The sequence below is a fragment of the Peromyscus leucopus genome, chromosome 2, assembly GCF_004664715.2.
Source record: "Peromyscus leucopus breed LL Stock chromosome 2, UCI_PerLeu_2.1, whole genome shotgun sequence".
NCBI lineage: Eukaryota > Metazoa > Chordata > Mammalia > Rodentia > Cricetidae > Peromyscus > Peromyscus leucopus.
In genome coordinates, this window is record NC_051064.1 from 137,924,145 (window position 1) to 137,941,471 (window position 17,327).

Sequence of the window (17,327 nt, forward strand, 5' to 3'; positions counted from 1 at the left end):
TGGTGCCATGACACTGTGACCATGGACTCAACATTCACCTCTGGAGTCGGCTTGGCTGGGCTTCTGAGTCTTCTAGGAGCAGCTGCTGCGGCTGTATGACCCCAGCTTAAGAAGTGTTGCTGTGATTTGCAACTAATTTAAGTTCTGCCCAGCCTTTTCCGTCAAGTAAACCGAAAGTGACAGAAGAAAATGACAGTGTGGTCTATCCTGCAGCAGAGCTTAGGGCTGGGGCCGGTTCCACCTCTAAGTGCTGTTTTACAAGATAATGGAACAGCTCAAAGGCCACTTTCAGCCTAGCTCATCAGGAAAGAGCTGGGAGGAATAATCGAATGAAATCTCTCAACAGGGAATCAGAGGCTTCTGGTGCAATAAGCAACTTACTGAAACTGAGTGCCTAAGATTACACCTAATCTGAAACCTCAGGAGGAAAACACAAGCTCATTCCCACCATATCAGCACTGTCTATGAATTTTACAGAATTTTAAAACATCAATTTCTAAAATACATTTTTGAGATTAGAAGCTTCCCCCAACTATTTGTCTGCCTGGATAGTCAACCTAAGATGGCCCAGGCAGATGGAATCTAGGACCCAGACCACTATGAACCTAGTGCTATCACACCAATGGTTTGGAAACCATCTCTCCTGAGCATCTAAGTCACTCTCAGTTTTAAGAAGTAATGCCACGAAAGTTCTCTCTCCCCACCCTTCCTTCTAGATAGACATATTTTTAGCACAAAGTTGAAATCGATAACACCAACAAATACAGTTATCTAGTTGCCCTAAGAAGTCATGCCAGCAGTTTTATGAGGGTTTTAGCAGCTAGCTGTTGGGAGAATAAACTGCTATGACCTTCCTGAAGGGCAATTTGACAATGTCCACAAAGACTTTTACGCTCTATTCTAAAATTCCATTTAAAAATTACCCTAAGGAAATAATATGGAGAAGTCTGCAGAGCTTTGCCTGCAAGGATGTCCTCTACAACATCATTTATAAGACAAAGTAGTGGCAACGAATGCCCAAGAATAAAGAGTGAATGAGTCATGGATGCCCATTAGGATATAATGCTCCCCCATCCCTTAGTGCAGATAGAGATGTGTGGTAGCAGAGAAGAGCCACGAGTTTGTACTGCCTCATCCACGACTCCAAGGAGACAAAGGGAAGCGCATGCTACTAGCAGCAGCCTCTTGATTTTTCACAAATTCACTTTTGCTTGTTTTCTTCTGTATCTACATATTAACCATGTATCACTTCTATAAATACGAAAAGCATCACAATCGCAAATGTGCCACAACATTCAACTCTTGCTACAGTGGCGTCGCGTGAGGTCAGAGTAGCGGCAGCAGTAGTGTCACCTGCCCATCCACCTGCCCAGTGGCCACGTGCTGCAAAGCTACAGCAAGAAACGGAAAGGAGCATGTGGCAAGAACCTCCAATCAGCCAAGGTGATTACTACGCAGAAAGTATCAAAACATCACAAGGCAGAAAGCACCTCGTGCAGCAAAGGTGCCAGGAACACGCTCTGCAAAGTTCAGAAGGGGCAGAGGCTTGACACAGTTACCCTTTTTTCGGAGACAGGCAGGAATTCCTCCTTGGCTGTTTCCAGGAACTCCACAATAGGTCTGAGCTGTGTTACACACTGGATCAGGTCCTCTTTGTGTTCCAGTAACAGAACAGACAAGGTCTTTCCCTCCCCTGCGCTCCCTGGGGGAGAAAGAATTAGAGACACACAAGAGAAGCTAGTCAATTTGAAGAAAATGACAGCGTGGTCTGTTGAGAGAGATCTAACAGAATAGTAAAGTGCTTCGGTGCACCTGAATGCAGAATCACTTTTGGAGAGGAAAATACTTTATTATTCTGTTTAAACTCTATGAAAGGAAAAATGTTTCATTTATCTGTCGAAATACAAAGCTTCAGAGGCAGCCAGAGGTTAACTTCTGGTAGGCAAGGCCACTGCTTTGTACCTAACCCAAATGAGAGCAACTTCAGCTTTAAGTGCTGGCAGCGAACCAGTCACTTGAGACGCTGCTTTGGACATTTGGCTTTTTGAAAGGCATGAGGACAGTGACAGTAGCTTCAGTTTGTTGAGGTGCCAGCCTAGATAACTAGGGCTGAAATGGAGACTCACATGGAGCCTGTACATATTTAACATGCAGCTTCTGGGATGGCACAAGAACCTACATGAAAGCCACCAATGATACACATCACTGGCTGGAACTCTAAAAGCTGGGTCACCCAGGTGGCCAGAGTGCCCTCCTACCTTCTGGCTGAAGCTGAGACACCTTCTCTGCAGGTGTGGACTCCTGGTACAGTCTCATCAGAGACAAGACCACCTGCACATCTAGGCTCCCATCGTGCACTTTGTCCAGGATTCTCTGGAATGCTGAGCCTTCTCCTTCATCCTTGAGACATCCCATTATGGTCTGTGAACCAAGTGCCCAGAGAGAAAGAGAGACTAATTACCCACAAGAACTACACCTATGGCGTAAGGGCTCTGACAACTTGACCTTACACCTCTCCCTCAGCCCTTCACCCACTGCACCAGCTTGTAGGTATAGCAACCCAACCAGCTCAGCTGCCCCCACTCCCATCCCCTAAGCCTTCCTTCCGGACCTCACAGGCCCACTTCCTCCCTGCTGGTCCTCCCTGTACTGGACACACACTGTAACTGTTTCATGACAGCTTTCTCCTTGGAGACTTTTGGGAAGGCAGCAATCATGCTGCCAGGACTCTACAGCCTCAGCAAGAAGCACAGCACATAGTAGGTGTGCATATATGTCTAACGAATGCAATGCACTTCTTGCCTAATTAGACCTTTCTGAATCTTAAGACACTGGATATTTCTCAGGCAAAGATATCTGAATTTCAAATTGAATGAACTGTCATTTTACTATTTGAGAATGCAATTAAAATCTTGGGAGTTAGGAAAAAAGAACACTTTAAGTCATTTACATTCTGAATGATAGACTATTTAGAAAGACATGGGCCTTATTACTTTTAGATATATTCTGTAATAAGGCTAACAATGTGTTGGCTTATAGGTGCCAGCTGTCAGAGAACATGATTCACATATTAATTACCCCATGGTGATGGCTGCTTCTACTCTAGACAGGAAAGTGTCAAAGTTTCTTCTGGAAGCAACACTCACACATAGCCTGTCCTGCCTCTTGCCCCGTGCTGACCTTCCAATAGCATTAGGCATCACTCCACCTTGGTGTCATGGTTTCCTGACATCAGGGATGCTGAAGTACTATGGTTAAAAACCCATCTTTGTGGCCAGCCCCTTTCAACTTTCTCCCAAATCCATAACCACAGCAGGATCTAAAACATTATTTGGAGGAGACTGGGAATTGTTACACAGCCTGGCTGGCCCCAGCCTCCTGCCAACCCTTGCTTCTTTCCCTGACAATCCTGTAAAGAGAGTCCAATCTCCAGGCCTCTTCTGGTCCAGAGCCACACTACTCTGTGAGATATGCCTTAGACTTGAGGTCTCAGGACCACATCCTTGAATATTTCAGATCACAGGAAAGTATCAGCAACCCCAGTGGCAAAATAAACAAAATTAACATGCCTTTCTTTGATCTGACAGGACATCTCTTATGTAAATGGGAGGAAGACCAATGGAAGGTGGAGTTAATATTTCTATTTTAACAAAAATTTATTTTGAAAACTTGAAGTTACCAAAACATAATTCCTTCATACAGTTGCATGTATACTTCTTTGTTGTTGTTTTGTTTTTTTGTTTTTCTAGACAGGGTCTCTCTGTGTAGCTTTGCGCCTTTCCTGGAACTTACTTGGTAGCCCAGGCTGGCCTCGAACTCACAGAGATCCACCTGGCTCTGCCTCCTGAGTGCTGGGATTAAAGGCGTGTGCCACCACCGCCTGGCGGCATGTATACTTTTATATTAACCTTTAAAAGGGGTTTCTTTTATGGTTTTGGTCTCCTCCAAAAGTAAACGTGGACAAAAACCTAGTTTAATAATCTACACTTCCATGACAAAGAGCACTTGCTGCTCTTACAGAGAGGACCAGAGTTCAGGCTCCAGCACCCATGCTGGGACGTTCACAACCACCTGTAACTACAGTTCTAGAGGATCTGATACCCTTCTCTTCTGGCTTCTGCAGGCATCTGAACACAAACTGCATCTATACAGGTGCACACACATTAAAAAAATCTACATACATATTTTAGAAATAATTTCCATTAACCTTAGGTAGCATATTGTCTACTAATAAAACAATGAACAAGAAATAAAGACATCAGGTGAATGATTAAATCCCCTTTGGCCAAATTAATTCAACTTCTCATGCTTTTTGTTAGTTAGTCTACCATCTCTTTAGAACACCCTTCACTAATAGCAGTAGGCATTCTGGGGTCAACAACATGCAAAACAGCTGCCAAGACTTCCGCCTCCAGATATCTACACCCTTGGGCTGAGCCTCATGACTGACTTCTCAAGAAGAGCCTATGGCAGAAGCAATGGGATAAGCCTTTGGGAGTTAGGTTGCTATGCTTTTCTGTCTGGCCCATGAGTACATGTGTGTATGTAAGAGACGGGAAGCATGGGCTTGCTCTGCTCATCTGCTGTCCCTCTCTGCCTTGTTCTGGGAGATGCAAGCCACCATGTTTGAACTGCCCTAGGGAAGAGACCCCTGGGAAGAAGGGTCAGGTCCAGTTGCAGTGGAGTGCAGCGTGAAAGCACACCTTCTGGAGCTCACTAAGGGAAGGATCAGGTCCAGTTGCAACAGAGTGCAGTGTGAAAGCACACCTTCTGGAGCTCACTAAGGGAAGGATCAGGTCCAGTTGCAACAGAGTGCAGCGTGAAAGCACACCTTCTGGAACTCACTAAGGGAAGGATCAGGTCCAGTTGCAACAGAGTGCAGTGTGAAAGCACACCTTCTGGAGCTCACTAAGGCCCTGGGGAGCTGAGCTGAGACAGCAACAGCTGGCTGACAGCCCAGCTGCAGCCTTGTGAGACTTTAATCAGGGACCAGGCAGGTTCCACCCCAACTCCGGACCTGCAGAATCTGTGGGAATAAGTACTGCAGTTCCCAGGCTGCTGAACGGTGCAGTGGAAAGGGCAGCTCAGCATCACCCCTCACTCCTAACACCCTCGGTAAACACACCGCTTCCTGTTTCCTTTTCTTCCTTCCTTCCTTTCTTACTGAGATCACACAGCCATCTTATTCCACCCCAGGCCAGGCTGTTTCCTTTGTTCACCTACGGCTCTCTCACTAGCCCACACTCTCTGGGTATCGACTGTGGCTGGCATTATCATCTGAGCCGAGGAGAATGGAGCTTCCGCCAACAGTGGCTTCTGAAGTGCTCTGGTCTGCGGTCTCTCCCTCTGCAGAACTACTCAGCGGTGAAATGAAAACATTTGTTAACTTCATTGCTCAGCAGTGGTGCTGGGTGACCACCTGGGAGGAGAAGCAGGGGCGGGCTGATGGGAGGGCAGGAGGGAACCGTCAGCTGCCTGCCTGGACAGCCCTGCTCTTCACTCCTGCACCGACTGGGCATCCCCATCAGACCTGGCACTCCAGGCTGCAGGCGTTCTGTAGCGCAGCAGGACCCCTTCTGCAGCAGCACTCTGCCCAGACAGCGGTGCCAAGAGGGTGCCATATATTGTGCGGAGCTGCTACTGTGTGACGTAACTCCAAGATCCCAAGTAAAATACAGCCTTGTCACTGGGGCCAAGTTCTTCAACCAAACACTACAACTTCTTTGACTCTTAAGGGGTTAAAGGTACTTTAGCAAATCCACGTCAACACATGTTCACACAAGTAGTCAAAATTACCGAGTGAAATATAGGTACACACATTTAAAGATGAGGCAGCTAGTTCTCCTTCTACAACACAGGAAAGGCATCGAATCTGTCCCTTCACTCAAGCCTTTTCATTGGCTTTATGTACTTATCAACTGCTTCTGCCTAGGACCTTCACATTTGTTCGGGTGACAGCCAGGCCCTCCCTTCCATGCTGAGGGCCAGGGGACAGCAATAATGAGAAAGATGGGGCTGGGGTGTAGCTCTGTTTAGCATACATCGGGCCCTGCTCAATCCCTGGCACCAAAAATAAATAAAAAGAAACAATACAGACCATAAATAATAGTTCCACACCGTCCTGGACTGAGTGTAGACTTGCTGTCTTCTTTACTCCTCACACTATCCCAGGATGCATTCCTTCTGCTATTCTAGATGAGCACTGGAGAGGCTAAGGAACTTACCAAAGGTCACAGGGCAGCAAGCAGAGTAGTCTGAGTGAAACACTGGATACATTAAATCCATCTGCACTGGATGCCCCCGGACCTACCAGAACCAGTCACTGAACACAGGTAATATGCACACCATCTTCAGTCTCACTTCGGAGACCAGTACGCAGTGCTCACACCAAGTTTAACTGAACCTTTTCCTACAACTGCAAGTCTTTCTAGAGCTCTAGCTGTGTGGCCCAGACTTGATGTACAAAGGCGATCTGAAAAACACCAACTGACTTTCACTTCTTGTAGACCTGTGAAATGATTGCCGGTTACTTGCTCTGAGAGGGTTAGCCCAGCCAGTGAGCACTGTCCTTACGACAAAAAGCTGCACCATACCGCAAGGCAAAGCAGTGCCACTGCCGAGAACATCAGACTCACAGAGCAGGACACTAGCTGCCTCTGAGATGCAGCTAAAGGAGCAAATGCTCCCTGGTCTCCAGTGCTGGGGGTCTTACTAGGACGTCAGATTTGAAAGTGAAATAAGACAGTCCAGAACAGAAATCCAATAGTGGAGAAATTAGCTTCTTATTCCTGACAAAGATCGCTTTGCTATACACACAATTAACTAAAAGCAGAGACTTGCCAGGGATAAAGGAAGAAGACAATTAAAAGTTACAGCACAAACTGAAAGAAAGTATGGGTTGGCTTGAAACAGGTTTTACCACTTGCTTTAACGGTAGTGGCGGTTACAGTGCACAGTCTGGCAGGAGATGCTCCCGCACCCCAGCCCCAGGAGACCTGTTGTGATCAGTTCTGGCTGTGGAAATTCTCTGGGTTCCAGCGCCCAGCCTCTCTGTTTCAGCAATCATGCTTAGGGAATGGCTTTGCCACCTTTCATCAGGTAGCTTGGGAGATAAACATTATCAGGACACCAGGAACCCAAGTTCTCCCTGAACTCAGTCCAGGTCATCTGTACACCTTGCATCTGTGTGTTTCAACCAGAATCGGGTGCCACTCACCAGTGGCAGCAGGCCTCAAATGGCACACACAGTGGGGTATTTTTAATGGTGTCAAGGTACTTCATGATGATTAGCCAATAACATTCAAAGTCCCTTGGGAGCTAAAGATGTAAGAACAGGAAAACCAGCAACGCCAACGAGAAAAGCCAAACCCTGTGGTTGTGCTGGAGCTTAAAACGTGCTCCCCGAGGAGCAGTTCTTGAGTGCTCCCCTCACAGAGTCTTACAGCAGGCCCCCAGGAGCTGGCTATTCTCGGAAGGATGGACACCCTGCAGTCACAGGGTCAGGGTGCCTGGTTCACAGCAGGTGCTCACTGAACATCTGCCAGATCCAAGGCAAGCAGAGCGACACTTGGAGAAAGTAGGTTCTCTCTGCAGCAGTTCTCAACCTGCAGGTCGGAACCCTTCACAGGGGTTGCCTAAGACCATCGAAAACACAGATATTTACATTAGGATTTATAAGAGTAGCAAATTAGTTATGAAGTAGCAGCGAAATAATTTTATCGTTGGGGGTCACTACAACATGAAGAACTGTATTAAAGGGTCCCAGCATTAGGAAGGTTGAGAACCACTGCTCCACAGCCTTTTAGGACACAGGCATCATGTCCTCTGCCACCACTTACTATAGCAGTCTTGAGGCCATTAACTTCAGCAGTGCTTCTCCAAACAGGGTTCATGGCCCACAGACACCAAGGTGGCAGCCCACTGAGGACGCTGCTAAAGGCAGATTCCCAAGCTCTCCTGTGACCAGACTCACATCTTAACAAGCACTCCAGACCACACAGGACACACTATTGTTCTAGAGACCAAGGACTTTGTCTGGGACTCCACCCCTGCAATTCAGGAAGCTACTTCCACTCAAGAGGTTGGTACCTCTCTGAAAACATGCCCGACAGATTAAGCCTAGGGTCACACAAACATCCTGTGTGTCAGAGTGAAGCACACAGCACTAGGACACTATGAGGCACTCCGTGAAAAGGGGGCACTGAGGCTGTTGAGGCCAACAAGCACGGAGATAATTACAAACCAAGGCAGCAGTTGCTACCCACTGAACTCCTGCGGTGTGCCTGGCAGTTTGTAGATACCACATAAATAATCCTAATTATGTCATGATGACCCTACAAGGTGGTACCTGGTGACATTCCCATTTTATAAAATAAGAAACCAAGCCTTACAAAGACTAGGTTGCTCAAGGTCAAAAGGAAGTAGTCAAGCCAGGCAAATAAACTATTAGGCTTGCAATGGAGCGACCCAGCCAGAAGAAGGAATGAACATATAATAGCATGGACAGATCTCAACAAAGTACGGGAAGGAAACCGACCCCCCCCCCCACACACACACATACACACACTCCATTTATGTGATACTCTAGAAAACACAAACTAATCTAAATTGACAGAAGGCCAATCAGTGGTTACCCAGAGCCTGGCCCAACTGGGATCAGAGAACTGTGTGTGTGGTGGGGGAGGGGAGGCAGTATTACAAAAGATTTGGCAATAAAATGTTTCTGACCATGCAACAATAAAAAAAAAAAATCCAAGTTAAAATCAAAGGGGCAATAATCTGTGGGTTTCTGGCAGTGCTCACTGGGTCTGAGTGTGACCTCACTGGAGCCTTGGTTCTGGACATACACTGTGTACAGTTTGTTCCGCACACACCGGCCTGCCAGGCGGTGCCACCAAGGCTCCTTCAAGCACCTCAGCGACCAGTCAAGACTCCTGCTTCTAGGAACTACCGGGCTCTACTGCTCTCGCCACGTTTTCTGCTTACAGACACAGAGGGTTTATGGAAAACAAAGACTTGGAATATTTTTCTACCACCACTTCTAGAATGTGAGTATTGAATTAGTGCATTTGGGGTTGTGTTGTACTAGAATGCTTGATTTTTCAAGGTGCTGTTTAAATTGCTAACTTGTATTTTATTTTTTAAAAAAAGGTCAAATGAATTTTGACTTGGGATTAGAACACTTTCACATCACTTCTGAAATGGCCTAAAACATAACTTGTGCCATTTTGTATGAAGCAGCACTCTGCAGTCACGACTGGGAAGCCCAAGTATTCATCAACTCGGAAAATGCTGAAGATGCTCTCTGCATCCTGTAGCATCAAATATTCAGCCAAGATTTACTGCTTCACATAAAAATAGACATCCATCTCATTAGTATGCAAATCTGCTTTTGTGTGTAATAAATGATGAAATTATATGTACACCAAAGAATTATCTTAAAATAAATTTCTTGATGATTTATTATCAGAAAATGTTAGATCTGCATATCTGCTTTATATACCTGTATACCCAGGGTTGTGAATAGAAAAGGGTGAAGCTTGACTGAAGGGATAAATGAATGGAGGGATGGATTACCAAAGGCCATGAGAAGGTTTGGAGTGCTGCATGTCCACCTTGACAGTGATAATGGTTTCTGGACATACACAAAAACTTGTGAAATTGTGCACTTCAAGTGAGCAGTGTACTGCAGCTAAGCACGCCTCTCTAGAGCTGGCTGAAAGGAACAAGAGCAGGAGAACCTGGAACAAGAGGCTCCCCAACCCTAAACCTAAGCCAGTAATTCATTTTTTTGCAGTGATGGGGATCAAATCCAGGGCCTTGTGCTTACTAGGCAAGACTTCTACCGTGAGCTACATCCTCCGCTCTTATATTTAATTTAATCTTATGTTCTTAAGGACTATTTCCTTTTGCTTCCTGAAGTCAAAAGATGTATTATAGGCAGTTTAAAGTACAGCCACCAAGTGATTTTTAAAGCTGGTACTCTGACCTCTAAAATCGAGGGAGAAATAACATAAGCCTGTAATGATCACCAGCAGTGACTCAGGGCTCTTCTAAAGCACTGTTAAAGTTACTGCCATTAGAAGATTAGAACAAGAATTAGAAAGGAAAGAAAGAAAAAAGGTAGTATCCAACAGACCCACATAAAGATATTTTTTTTGCAGTTTATTTTTCTTTTATGTATATGAGTGTTCTACCTGCATGTATGTATGCACATTGCATTTGTGCATGGTGTCCACAGAGGTTAGAGTTATGAATGGTTGTGAGCCTCCATGTGGGTGCTGGGAAGTGAACCCAGATCCTCTGCAAAAGCATGAGTATTTTCAACCACTGGGCTATTTCTCTGGCTCCTGCAATGGACACTTTTAGGTACAGTGTTATCCAAAAAGGGTGGAGACACAATTCAAATAATCTGAGCACTGCTGGTCTAAGGAGTGCTGTCCAAGGGAAGTGGAGAAAGCCCTAAGGGAGGAAAGGAGGAAGTGTGTCTAGAAGTTATCAAGGTAACAAACCAACGACAAAAGTGACGGGTTAAGCTGTGAAGAGAACATGCAAGTGCCAAAAATATAAAAGCCATAACGTCCCTCAGAGCAATCAGACTAAGGGTGGTGGGGTTATGACTGCAACCCCAGGAGAGACATCAGGGCTGACCCAGTCGTGTAAAAAGTATTACTCTCAAGGCAGAGACTTATGACTATGGACAGCTATTTGCTACTATGGTTAAAATCATTACTAAATCCTGAATTTGTTTTCTAAAATGTAACCTACAATGAGCCAGGAAAACAAGGAAATGCTGGGTGGCATTTCCTGACAGAATTAGCAGTCAACAAGCCTACAGCAGCAAAGGATCCTCACTCGACCACCCCCATCAGACTGTCAGCCTGCTGGAGGCCCCTGCCGGGCGGGCTCTCAGCAGGTTCCCCAGAGGTGCAGGTGGGATTCTCAGTGCCTGTGGAGTGAATCTGCAGGGTCAGGTGTGCAGAGAACAGGCGGGGATGGGTCTCAGTTACCTTACTGACAACAGAAAAGGGCAGCTAAGAAACAGCATGACAACCATCTGGCAGCTTCCTGGCAGGAGATTTCTAACGTGTTTACACATATGGGTCACTTTTGCCCTGCTGGAATCTGGATAAGCTCTCTAATGTCAGAATTGGAGCTGAGGGCGTACTCAGCAGTACAGTACTTACTTTACAGCCACAAGGTAGGCCCTATGCTCTATCCTCAGGCCCAGAAATAAAGTCAGAATCCTTGGGTTTTTGTTCTGGCTCTGAGTCTTACGTGCTCTGTGTCTTAGCCAAGCTATTTCACCTCTTTGCATTTTCAACCATAAAACAGGATAAAAAATGACCCATAATTTCTGTGAGGATTAAATGAGATAAGTTATGTATCAACCTTAGCACAACATTACCAAACAAATGCCTATCATTGTGTTTTTAATGTTCAAAAGGGCCACTATATTCCTCACATGATACCATTTGCTGTGTGCTTCTACTAAATACTCTTTGTACATGTTCTGAGTGTCTGTTGTCTACCTCTCTGATCTGGGGTTATCTGAGACTACCTTGTTGTGGAATATTAAACTATGTAAATATGTGTTACATTTGTTTATGCTGCATTTGTTTAGTTATGTAAAAATATGTTGCTGTTTTACCTTGCCTGCCTAAGGCACTTGATTGGTCTAATAAATAGCTAAACGGCCAATAGCTAGGCAGAAGAGGGACAGGCGGGGCTGGTAAGCAGAGAGAATAAGTAGAAGGAGGAATCTAGGCTCAGGAGAAGAGAATGAGGGAGAAAGAAAGGGAGATGCCTGGGGCCAGCCAGCCAGACACAAAAAGCAGGAAGGTAAGACATACAGAAAGAAAGTTAAAAAGCCCAAAGGCAAACATAGATGAAGAGAAACTGTTGTGGATTATGCTCATTGGTTAATAAAAAGCGGACAGGATGGTAATTGGGCAGGAAGTTAGGTGGAAAAGCCAAACTGAGAATGATGGGAAGAAGGAGGGCAGAGTCAGGAGAGATGCCAGCGAGCTGCCCAAGAAGCATGATGCTAGAGGACGGTAAAGCCCCAAGCCATGTGGCAATAGATAGACTAATAGAAATGGGTTAATTTAAATGTAAGAGCTAGTTAGTAATAAGGTCGAGCTACTGGCCAAACATTTTGTAATTAATACAAGCTTTTGTGTGTTTATTTGGGACCAGAAGGTTGGGACAAGAAAACTCCACCTCCATTTATAAGAAATAGGTTAAATTAAGTTATAAGAGCTAGCAAGAAATGAGCCTAAGCTAAGGCTGAGTATTCGTTAATAATAAGTCTCTATGTCATGATTAGGGGGTTGGTTGGTGGCTAAAAGAAGGCTTGGTATAAGGCACCATGGTGCAAACCTGAAATTCCAGCACTTGGAGGTTGAAGCAGGAAGATGTTCAAGACCAGTCTGGGTTACAGAGCAAGGCCCTGTCTCAAAACAAAACAAAAAAAAATGATTAAAAAGTTGGACTTTCATGGTGATCAACATACAACTTCCTTTGGGAAATATACTGCTTAGCAGTCTTTCAAGACCCTTATTTTGGGAAAGAAGGGAGGTCATTTCATTAGGGAAAGTGAAACCCTGGGTGTTTTGCATTTTTCTATTTCCATCCTGTGAGGGATACTAACTTGATTCCTGAGATGTTGAACTAGAGACACCTACCTGCTTCTGAGAGCCTTTAATCTCTGGGCATTCTTCCAGTCTTTTCAGTGTGTCCTGGGTAAGCAAGACTGCATTTGAGAAGACACTTTCATGTTCTAGCAGGAAATTCAGCTGGTCCTGCTTCCTCTCACACTCTGAATAAAGAGCAGGGTGGAACAAAACAGGACTTTATTACTTGAAAGGACGAAAGAGCAATTTCAGTTGAGGAGAACCGTCAGTCCCAGACTACCCCACCTAGCACATGGTAGATAAGCAGGATGTCAGCATTTCGAGGCTTTTTTCTCCACACATCATCTGTTTGGTGACGGTCCTGGGGAGCTCTGGGAAGCAGAACACTGCTGTCTTAGTATTGCCTCTCTGCTCTGTGCTCACTTCAGCTTTCAATACCAAACACCAGGCATTTTTAAAACAAGATCCCAGTATGGGCTGCAGTAAATTGTGGTTTCCTACCTAATGGTGATGTTTGGCAAACTACCAGTGAAACAAAGCATCTGCAGGGCATGCTGATGCATACCTGTAATCCCAGCACTTGGGAGGCAGAGGCAGGAGGATTGTCATGAGTTAGAGACCAACCTGCTCTACATGGTGAGTTTCAAGCCAACTGGGGCTCCACATGGGGACTTTGCCTCAAAATAACAAACAACAACAAAACAAAGAATTTCAAAAACTAAAAACCATCAAATACTGTAATTGGCAATAGAAGTCTGGACTTCAATTAAATATAAATTTATAAATGAAATGAAATACAAAATCAAACAACTGTTACCTGTTTCTGTGTTGGCTTCCTTTGCCTCACTTGGGATCTGTCCAACAGGGGAAAGGGAACAAACTCCAGCTGTGTGAAGGGTCACCCCTGTGACTTCTGCTGCCACCTGAACAACGGGAGGATCTGAATTTATCTCCTGGGTCTTGGCTTTCTCAGGGCCTGCTGGCATGGCAGAAACTTCCAGGGAAGAAGAGGGCTCCTCAGGAACTTCAGAAGAAATAACTTCTACTTGAGGTTTCTCTGATTCCTTGCCACTTGCCTCTGAGGACAGCACTGAGATATCCCTTACCACCTGCCCCTGGACAGAGCAGTTTACAAGGTTGGTCAGAAGATTTTTACAACCAACAGCCACATCAAACATCTGCAGGCTATCTGCTAAGGAGATGATCTTGGAGAAGTTGTGTTTGCCCATGGGGAGCTTGCCCGTGTATGTCATTTCTAACAAGAGGGCAAACTCCTCGGGGCTCACCACAGATGCATCGATGGAGATGGCATCTGTGCTGTCCAGCAAGGTTTTAAACAGGAGGCTGGCCGCTGCCAGGACGAGCTTGTGGGCCCTGAAGTAGATGTTGCCAATGGAAATGGTGCAGTCACAGAAGCGCTGTTCCTTGCACAGGGCATAGAGCTGCAGCAGGAGCTGCTGGCTGTAGTTGGGGAGTTCCATGGTGTAGATCCGCCCTCAACGCCTTCCTCTCTCCCTCCAGACTCCACCTAGCGAGGACCAGCCCTAGAGAGACCCACAAAGAACTGTGTCAAATAAACAGGCATTCAGGAAAGGTCTAGTGGGAGCCGCTCAACAAGCCAAAGGACAGTTCACTCACTCATTCAATAACAGCATCCACTTCATTCATTCAGTGTTGCTCAACAGGGAGGGGCAGGGCACCAGGACTCCTGAGTTAGTGATAATTCTATGTGATTAGTTAGAGGCAGGGACTGTGCTTAGTGTCCTGCATGCATGGTCTCACTTGCTCCTCATGGTGACTCAGAGTCATCTTTCCTTCCCTATTCCCCAGAGTAGCTGAGGGAAAATCAGCTATGGAAGGGCCTGTCGTCATTACAGGCTGATCTGGAAGCTGTAATTGCTCCCTTGTATGCCACATCTGCCCCCCAGAAGTGCTGGCCAGCAGGAGGGACAGACACAGACACAGACTGGAACTACAGCACCTGCTGTGGGATGGTCTGTATGTCAAATTACTCTGATTGGTCAATAAATAAAACACTGATTGGCCAGTGGCTAGGCAGGAAGTATAGGCGGGACTAACAGAGAGGAGAAAAGAAAGAACAGGAAGGTTGAAAGTCACTGCCAGCCGTCGCCATGACAAGCTGCATGTGAAGATGCCGGTAAAGCTACGAACCACGTGGCAAGGTATAGATTTATGGAAATGGATTAATTTAAGATATAATTACAGTTAGCAAGAAGCCTGCCACAGCCATACAGTTTGTAACCAATATAAGTCTTTGTGTTTACTTGGTTGGGTCTGAGCGGCTGTGGGACTGGCAGGTGATAAAGATTTGTCCTGACTGTGGGCAAGGCAGGAAAACTCTAGTTACTGCGTCCCAGTACTCAAGCTGTCATAGTACTGGGCAGAGATCCCAACCCTCCCCTTGGACACATTTGTCATTTGGTTCATGCTTCCACTGACTCACGGGCCAGGCTCCCACTTCCTATGCTGGGCATCCTCATCACTTCTCCAGCTCCAGCCTCCTCTAAATTCTGGTGTATACTTCCAACAGCTGGTGTACCAGCTTCCTGGTGTTCCTTTTCAATGTCTCCGATTGGAAACCTAAAAGGCTTTTGAAACTTTATGTCTCCAAAGCTCCCTGCTATCTTCCCCACTTCCCAGAAATCCTATCCTAATTGCTCACACCAAAACCCTATAATGGGCTAGAGAAATGGCTCAGTGGTTAAGAGCACTGGCTGTTCTTCTAGAGGACCCAGGTTCTATTCCCAGCACCTATGTCTATAACTAGCTGTAACACCAGTTCCAGGGAATCTGGTTTCCTCTTTTGGCCTCCAAGGCTATCAGGCATGCATGTGGTACACAGACATACATGCAGACCAAATGCTCATACACATACAATAAAACAAATAAAAATCTATAGTTAACCCTGATGCCTGTGTTTCCTCATACACTAGATCTAATCCTTCAAAACCCCATGGCTCTACCTGCAATACATACAAATCCCAGCACCTCTCATTCCTTCATGGCCAGTCGAAGCCACCATCCCCATTTATCCAAATTTCCACAAAAATCGCACAGCTGATCTCCATGCCTCTGCCTGCCCTACCTTCTATTCAACAGCCAGAGTGATCTATTTAGCACACAGCTAGAGCCTGGTATTTCTTTTACAGATGCCTTAAATGGCTTCAGTGTCAGATCAGAGTCAAGGTTCTTATAATGAACTGCACCAGCCCTTCATAATCCAGCTGTCACTGGCTGTCTAACCTCCTCTACATTCTGCTCCTCCGCCCTCAGCTCTAAGTGCATTGCCTTCCTTGCTGACCTAGGAGCACATGGAGTATACTTCAGCCATAGGGTTCCTCACAGTCCTGCCAGGCTGGCTCTCTCACCTCCACCAGCACACTGCTCAAGGGCCATACAGGTGGGGCATTTGTAATCTGAAATGCTTCAGAATCAGAAACTATTTCATTCTTTCTTTTCCTTCTATGAGACAGTGTCTTTTTTTATGTAGCCCAAGCTGGTCTGGAACTCATGGTCTTCCTGCCTCTGCCTCCCAAACTATAGAGATTATAGGGATATTGGCTTATAGGTGTGTGCTACCATTCCTGGCTGCAAACCAGAAATGGCACCAACATGATATCACAGATGAAAAATTCCACAGCTAGGCTGGAGAAATGGCTCAGTAGTTAAGGGCACTGACTGCTCTTCCAGAAGACCCAGGTTCAATTCCCAGCACCCACATGGCAGGCTTGAAACTATCTGTTCTAGGGGACCCGATACCTTCGCACAGACATACATGCAGGCAAAACACCAATGCATTAGAAAAAGAAATCCACAGCTGACTTCATGTGACAGGTTCAAAAGTCAACACTCAAGTGTACTAACAATACTATATCTATGTGCAATGAGCTTCAGGCTAGTGTGTAAGAAACAAGAATGATTACTGTGTTTATTTATTTATTTGAATACCAGGTTTATATTTAGGGGCCTATCCTTAAGTCTCCATAGGCAGATGTTTCAAAATAGTCTGTGTCTGGAACATTCCCAGGTAAGAGCACTTGGTCGGTGTCACCGCCCTCGCCTCACCCTGCCCTGCTTTCACCTATCACACATCACCCACTGGTGTGTGGTGTCTGGTTGTGCCTCACTGTCTCCTAGGTAATGCCCAAGCTTTACTGGGAGAGGCTCTTTGCCACCCACTGTCTCTCAGTGCTTAGAATGCTGCCTAGCATACATATTACTGGTAACCTGATAGAATAAAACACCAATTAGAGGGAAATATAATGATAGGGATTTGCAATATGCATGTAACAACCTAATTTTGAACAGAGGAGTCCAGAAGTTGGAGTAAAACTTGGAGGAAGAGTATTGACGTGTGTGTGTGTGTGTGTGTGTGTGTGTGTGTGTGTGTGTACATATATATGACATATATGTATATTCATGTGTGTGAATGCAGACATCAGCTTACTTGGCCCATGAGTTTCTGGGTATTCTACTGTCTCCACCTTCAATCTCCCCATAGAAGTACTTGGAGTATGGATGTGATACACATTTAACTTTTATGTAAGTTCTAGAGATTTGAACTCAGGTCCGCATGTTGTGTGGCAAGCACATTTACACACTGAGCCATCTCCCCAGCTCCCTGACCTATCTTAAAAAATGAGGACGTAAGAAGGGTTGGGGGCTAAGACA

General features: G+C 45.6%; 1 protein-coding gene across 8 annotated transcripts in view; it reads right to left on the bottom strand.

The window, feature by feature from the left end:
* The window catches only part of Zbtb40 (zinc finger and BTB domain containing 40), a 71,204-nt gene that overhangs the window by 26,984 nt on the left and 26,893 nt on the right, over window positions 1-17,327 (bottom strand). For 6 of the 8 annotated variants that reach the window (XM_028875389.2, XM_028875387.2, XM_028875388.2 and 3 more), the window contains exons 2-5: window positions 13,453-14,179; window positions 12,687-12,820; window positions 2,259-2,421; window positions 1,560-1,702 (exon numbers count right to left, since the gene is read on the bottom strand). In XM_028875389.2, the coding sequence (XP_028731222.1) occupies window positions 1,560-1,702; window positions 2,259-2,421; window positions 12,687-12,820; window positions 13,453-14,116 (1,104 nt within the window). In that variant the 5' untranslated portion in view covers window positions 14,117-14,179. The remainder of the gene's footprint in view (window positions 1-1,559; window positions 1,703-2,258; window positions 2,422-12,686; window positions 12,821-13,452; window positions 14,180-17,327) is intronic. The other 2 variants (XM_028875394.2, XM_028875392.2) reach the window with 1 other exon arrangement.